This window comes from Maylandia zebra, linkage group LG20, assembly GCF_041146795.1.
Source record: "Maylandia zebra isolate NMK-2024a linkage group LG20, Mzebra_GT3a, whole genome shotgun sequence".
NCBI lineage: Eukaryota > Metazoa > Chordata > Actinopteri > Cichliformes > Cichlidae > Maylandia > Maylandia zebra.
The window spans coordinates 20,051,100-20,058,624 of NC_135186.1; the positions used below are offsets into that span (position 1 = coordinate 20,051,100).

Below are 7,525 nucleotides of genomic sequence, written 5' to 3' on the forward strand. Positions count from 1 at the left end.
CATGTTTTGTTTCTTGTGGCTTGTCTTTGCTGTCATCTCCTTTGTGCATAGCCTCATGTACCAAGGAGGGAAGCGAGTGGAAAACTTGGAATTACCTGCCAAGTTTCTTTCTGTGGAGCCTTGGAAAAGCCACTCGAACTTTTATTCCTGCCTCGTGTCCTGCGCTGGAGTCCAGTGTCCCATTGAAACTATAACACGACTGTGCAGCTCAGTTAAGCACCATAGAAATAATACTAATTCACTTTCAGTTAAGCTAATTTACACAAAATTTTATGACAGACAAAACAAACATCTAAGTATTTTTATTCAGAAAAAATATTTTATTCAATGAAATTTCCTGGAAAAGCTGTTAAGGCCTTGAAGGTACAGTATTAGAAAAACCGGTGAAGATATCTTCAAGAAGGCCTTCGATGATGTTGCCAACGCATGTAGAAGATAGAAGATGTGAAGCCTCCGGCAGAATCCTTTATTCAACACCTTTCATGAACTCCAGGAACTCTATCAGAGACAACGAACAGGTCAGTACATCAGTCACATCAGCAAAGCTATTCATTACTAACGATCCATGACTGGGTACAATGGAGGAAACAATGTTATTTTGAACTTTTCTACACAACACTGTTTGATTTAAAATCTATGGGTTTTAAAATCAAAGTCCATAAATATCATTTTCACAGTTACTCCTTTGGATTTTGTTTAGTTGCCTTTTGAACTCAGTTTCTGATTTTTGTTACTTTATGCACTTTGTCAGCCACAATAAAGAGCTCAGTGACTCTGTAATCATTCTCCGTGAAATGGTTTGTGAACGTGATGAGAATGTTCTCCTTATGTTGTCAGGAGACAGCTGTTTTGTGCACATTTTAATTACAAATAAACTGCTTCCCATACCATCATAATCAATTTTGCCATCATTGTTTTTGTCTCCATCCTTCATCAACTCTTCGATGTCATCTTCAGTGATGGCCTCTCCAGTGGACTCCAGCATGGACTTCAGCTCTTCTAAGTCTATGTATCCATCTCCATTCCTTCACATAAAAATACACTCATCAATCCTACGTGGAATACTCGCTGAGCTCTTTTGGCATTAAGATTTTTACTGTATGTGTACTTCACATACGCAATAATATTCAAAACATCCCTCAATCTCCTACTGGCAGTTAGCAATGATTTGTGTGGTATCAGGCTGGTGGTATTTTCTTTGTATTCTGGCTGCGTGTGAACAAAAAATGCAAAAGAGACCTACTTATCAAACATGCGAAAAAGTTCAGCCAACTCCTCCTCAGATTTTCCTTTGCTCTCCTCCTTCATGCAGCGGACCATCATAACCAGGAACTCATCAAAATCTACCGTCCCACTTCCTGTGAAAATACAGCAAATAAATAAATCAGGACTATAATGTCTTTTTCACCTTTTAATTTTTTTAAATATGCAAACCATGTCGTGAAATAAACATGTTCCTGATGGAAACATACTAATACTGACATACCATCTTCATCCACCTCGTCAATCATCTCCTGTAACTCTTCAGGAGTGGGATTCTGTCCCAGCATTCTCATCACCTTTCCTAACTCCTTGGTACTGATGCAGCCGTCCTCTGCATCCTGAATGAAGATATCAAACGCAGCTTTGAACTCTGAAAAAACAAATCATTTTTGTTACTGAGATTGTTGTTAACGTTGCACACAACAACAAACAGCCGATGCAGACCAGACTGATGCTGAAAATATAACATCTGTGAGGACGAAACTAACTTTGAACTGTTTCTATCGGGGGCTTGTTTACATCATCTAATATTACAGGAATTCACTGATTATCCTTTGTTATGATAAAAGCTGTCATTTAAACACAAAGATCCAAATCCTATAATCTTATAATTTATCCACAATGGAAAACAGAAAACAAAAGAAAATATTTACACTGGAAAAATACTGTTATTTATTCTGGCACCATTTATGGGAAAGAAATAGGCTTTCCTGTGGTGTGAGGTTTATTGTCAAACAATGAAATAATCCAACAACCACAAATTTATCAATTTAGTTTTATTTATTTTGTTTGTTTTCTGTTTAACCATCTTTGATTTGTCTAAAATATTTATTTATGCTTGCTTGAAAACGTAGCTTCACATATCAGATACTTCACAATCTCAGGCCTTTTTCCACACATGGAAATCTGAGGCAATGATCAGGAATCCCTCAAAAAGTATTTAAAATAAAAGCCTGAAATGGTTCATTGGTTTCTCCTGTCATGAAAAATAATCAGGATCTGTAATTGAAACAAAATGAACACAAAAAATAATGAAAACAAAACATATTCATATTATTAATATAAAGTGCTTTGAGGTGACTGTTGTTGTGATTTGGCGCTGTAGAAATGACACTGAATTATAATTCTATAACTTCTTTCTCAAAGGTGGGATGAATAAAGCATTTTTCATTTCATCTAATAAAGAGAAAGACAGCAATGAAAAGAAGTCGTTTCCTCACCATTTTTTTGCTCCTCTGTTAAGTTCTCGACCTGGAGGAAAACATCACATTTTAATTGACATGAAATTCATCTGACTTGTGTTTTTCATTTGGTGATTGTTTGTGGCACTCAGCAGCAGCAGAGGTTCACGTCTGCAGCTTCACTCCTGCTCTCAGTATGGACTGCAATGTGACACTAATTTCTTCACTTGCTATTCTTGTTTATGGGAGTTGAGTTGACGGAGTCAGCAGCTGTCACTTCTCTTCTTCCCTTCAACTGTCCAGCTGTTCTTTGTTCTCTTGTCAGGCACCATTTATTTATACATATAAAAGTGACATTTTCAAACCATTTTCAGACCAGCGTCTTGACTCCAACATGAGTTTGGTGACCTCGGGCAAATATTCAAATGAATCCCTTTTTCTTTTCTATAAACTTTCTCCTAAAATTCTTCATTGCACTGCATTGTGAAGTTGGTCAAATATATCACACTGGTACACAAGGCTGACTGAACTCAGATTTCACTGTAAAGCTCCAGTAACGCAAAGCTTACAATAATAACATAACTTCACATTTTCAGGAGGACACTGACAGTTGTTAAAAAACAACTATACAGTCTGTCTTATAATATAATTATGTAATTGTCCAATAAATATGTATATCATAGAAAACATGTTATAGAAGGAAATATAACAGCATACTCGGCAATATCAGTACTCACCGCTGCTTTATATACATCATCCATGGCTGCTTATCTGATCCTGCAGTTGAAACAAGAGCACACTCAGACACAGCACGAGGACTGGCAGTTATAACTCCCTCTACCTTTATTGTGAGAGGACTGTGAAACTAAAAAAAGGCTCTTGACCTATCTCACAAAATTCAAGGAGGATGGTGGGAGGGGTGACAGAGGGATTAAAAGAGAGAAGTCTATAAATAGGAAACAACAGAAGGCAGCAAAGAACAGTGAAACACTGTCAGTAGCCCCTCAGCTCTCCACTGCAGCACATTTGAATCATATCACTGCAGGCTTCAGCTTTTTCTTTTGGTCTTTGAAGGTTACTCCCAGTAAACACCAGGACTGCTGTAGTTCCCAGTGACCTACACTTACAGGACTGTAATGGACCGTAATATCTTAAGAGCTTCGCTGATTTTAGAAAAGACATGGTGTCATTGAACCGCTGAGTGCTGGAGGGAGCTTTAGTCGACTTCCAGTGAAGAAGAAGATAACGTCCTGCCATTAAGAAAGTAAACGTTAAAATATTTATTGGTTAGAGGTCAAGTGGGACATGGCAACATGGGGGAAAGGTTTAATGATCACTGAAAATGTCCTTTTTTCATGTCCCATGAAATCGAAATAATTCTGCCAAAAGTGAGTAAGTGATGAGCCAGAGAGTCAGTGAGACTGGGATGGATCTGTGACTGTCAGGTTTTAGAGAGCAGGACTGTATGAGAGAAAGCCGAACGCAGACTGAACCTGTGTGATTCTTTTAGAGCATTGTCTCACCAGTCATCCCCCAAATTTAGACCCAGTTCACGTTCCCAAGCAGCCTTTAGTAACTGGTGAGGAATCAAAAAATGACATTTCATTATAAACTTTAGAGCTAATTGGCTTTTGAAGAGGGTCTTGGCTCATAAGCTCCTCCCACTGCTGTGGAGAAAAGAACTGGGAATAAAACTTTGGCACAATGTCTAATCTGAAAGCACTGAAACAGGTCAGAAGGACGGAGATCTGAGAGAGAGAGATCTGTGACGCTGCAGAAAACACCATCATTGTAAAAATCATTAAAACATGCCAGCCCCTTATTATATCATGCTAAAATGGTTGAAACAGATGATTCCTCAATAAAGGAGATAACGTAGATACTTAGAGAGTTAAATTTGACATGCCTCCTAGACTGATGCCAAATTTTCAGTGTGGAGTGAACTAAGGGTTAAGCCAGAGAGGTTGGATGGAATAGAAGAAGTAAAGCATTTAGAGTGGATGAGAAACAGGACGGGGGCTCTACACTGCGCCATAGAAGGTCCAAAGATCTGAACCAGAAGGAGATTTTGGGGATATGCGCTGTCCAGTATGGAACAGGAAGTTAGGAAGTGACAATCCGCCTCTGAATTTTACATCTCTGAAGTGTGGATTTGTTCAGATGGTCATTTTAATCACACTGATTTTACCAATAAGCGAAAGAAGTAAGCTTCCCTATCTTTGGAGGTCCTGTTTAATTAGCAGAGAAAACAGCATTTAATGTTACATTGATCCTTGATGTTTAAAGTCAGAGGGGCCTAATTTAAAAAAGGGACATCAGAATGTGTGAGCAGTAATGATGATAGGCTAGCATTAACTTTTAGCGATGGTCACTCTATAATCAGAGAATGAACCAAATCTGTGAAAAGCAGATAAAATAAATGATTTGGAGAGAACAGGATCTGGGACATACAGCAATAAATCATCAACACAAAGCGATAACTTAAATTCTGTGCCTAATTGGGAAATTCAGCTAAAAATAGAGGAGGATCTCAGAAAGACTGACAGGTGCTCTATGTGAACAATAGGGGGGATAATGGGGACGCCTGTCTCGTGCCACAGGAAAGACTAAAAAAGCCTGAGTGAATGCTATTGGTGGAGATGCTGGCATGAGCAGATGTATAAAGGACTCTTATAGAAATGAGAGCGGCAGATTTTGAAATTAATCCAGTTTTAAGTGAAACTACTGCAGTTGTCAATGGTGACAAAGGCACCTGTTTGTCCATTATGGAAACTGTTAGCCGATAAAAGTCTAATCATTAAAAGTGCTTCTTTCTGTCACTGTCAGGCTCTTATTATAAATGTCTACAGCTGCTTAGAGAGAGATTTGTTAAAGAGCCTGATCATTTTGGTTTAAACAGAAACAAGTGATTTATGCCAGAACGTCCTGTCCTCCCTGTTTCTCCTCACTGCTTCTCTGATATCCGCCCCTCCTCCTCCTCATACCTGCTGTGGCGAATGAAGCCTTTGGGCCTAACCACAGTTGGTCATTGAACAGTGTAAAGGTAAACCAAAACATTTTTCTTTTTTGTTTCTGTCAATCTTGAATGAAGTGATGCTAAAATACTGTTTCTGTAAACGGAGCTCTGCTTTGAACAGAGAAGTACAGATGCTTTTTGTGATGGAGGAAAATTATTTTATTCATTTCACAAAAAGATGTATCTTTGTAGACCATAGTGCTGTCAAACACTCACAGCTGTACATGGCTGTGATAAAACAAGTACTATCTATGAAAATACTTTGATGGCATGAAAAAATGTAACAAAAGGGCAAATTATTATGTGTAAACACAATACTGATGTAAAAAACAGTCTGGCGTGCTCAGTCATCCAGATAAGGCAATTCTGCCTGACCGGAGAGGTGATGAAACGTTTCTCCCACTGAAAACATGAAAATAGGACTAAAAATAAAATATTAGTAAAAGTACAAATTTATGACAATTCTTGCATTGCATCAGTTTTCCTAATGAACTGCTTAATAAGTGTATATTAATGTTACAAATGGTAATAATGTTACAGAAGTTCTACATATTCATATTTTTATGCACATAGCAGTGTTTGAAGTATGATGTTGTTTTTCAGAGAGTAACTTATAATTGTGCAAAATATTCTTGCTGCACCCTCCTTTATAAATGATCTCAATAGGGAGCTGGAACAAGTTGTCCCGGTGGCATCTTCACCATCACTGTTGAGAGAGGCGATGCCAGCACAGACAAAGCATTGTTTCTTACATGGATTCTGCATGTGCAGATTCAGGAACACTGAATCTCATTTACCCTCAGCAACTGAAGCCGGCTGTGAAGTACTTCAGAACATCTTCCTTCAGCTGGATGCCAGCAGGCTCTTGACCAAAGTACAGATGCTCAATAATAATGTGTATGAATGAGCTGAATCTTCTGACAAATGGGCAGAATTTTATTTTAGACTGAAAGTGAATAAAATGATCCATTGGTTAAAACAGCAGAGGAGGGAAAAACTACACTTGAGAAAATGTTAGCAAACTTTGTAACGTTTGTTGAAGGTTGGTGAGCAAGTTCAAATTATATGTTTATGAGGTATGTCGTATTTATACTCCATGCAATACAGACAAAGAGTAAAGAAAAATATGTGATTTTGACTGCAGGGTGAATGTGCGTAAACATACTTACATGTGCACGACTAAAGTGTCATCTTATTGACCTCTTATGTTGGCAGAAATGTTGTCATTTTCATTTATCTGTCCATCAGTGTCATGTGGTTTGGGTTTTTCTTTTAAACTCACCTACAGTGCAGGCATGTATTGATCAGTATTACAGTTAAAATCTACACAGATCCATAAAGGAATACATCCAACCAGTGTTCCCTCTAAGCTGTGCATGGAGACTGTGTCAGCAGTGCGCGATTGATCCAACTAAAGCAGGATAACATTTATTGTTCCTGAGCTTCATGTCAAAGTAAGGAAAAAGATCAGAGATGGATCATCAGCGCAAGATTATTATCAGAAATGGTTTCCATACTGTTAACTGTCGAGTGGTTTGAAGACGCAAGACCATTAAGATCGGTGATATGCTCGGACTCAAGTTCATCATTGGCTAGTTTAGTATTTAGTATTTATTTATTTATTGTCATTGTCAAGAACAATGAAATTGCGTTTGGGGCTTCCATACAACCCAAAAAAAGAAGAAAATAATAAATACCCCTTAAAACCCAAGTGTACATATTTAACCCAGTGTGACTCCAATGCAATAAGACAATCCTTAGCAATAATGTTCGTAGAAATTCAGACAAAGACCTGAGAAACATGACAAAATACAACAATGCAACCCATTCAATATTATTGTACTGTGAGATATGATATCAGATATGATAGTTATCTATTTAAGAAAGGGGGGGGGGGGGGGGGGGGCAGGAGGGGGAAGAGAATAAAGATATGATGCACCAATGCAGACCAGTTCATTGCTATTAAGAAGTTGGATTAGTTTGCAAGACAGTCACTCAGATAGCAGGCCACACAATCTGATGGAGATTCAACAAACACTATGGAGTTGATACGATGGGGCTAATG

At 38.1% G+C, this 7,525-nt stretch overlaps 1 protein-coding gene across 1 annotated transcript; it reads right to left on the reverse strand.

Annotated features, from left to right (window-relative positions):
- Nucleotides 1-299: 299 nt before the first annotated feature.
- LOC101470489 (troponin C, slow skeletal and cardiac muscles) lies at nucleotides 300-3,328 on the reverse strand. Its single transcript, XM_004570905.5, has 6 exons — nucleotides 3,182-3,328; nucleotides 2,484-2,514; nucleotides 1,487-1,633; nucleotides 1,244-1,358; nucleotides 889-1,025; nucleotides 300-498 (listed from the first exon to the last, which is right to left on the reverse strand). Exons 1-6 carry the CDS (start codon nucleotides 3,203-3,205, stop codon nucleotides 467-469), a joined length of 486 nt encoding a protein of 161 aa, XP_004570962.1. The 5' UTR covers nucleotides 3,206-3,328; the 3' UTR covers nucleotides 300-466.
- Between the last annotated feature and the right edge of the window lie 4,197 nt (nucleotides 3,329-7,525).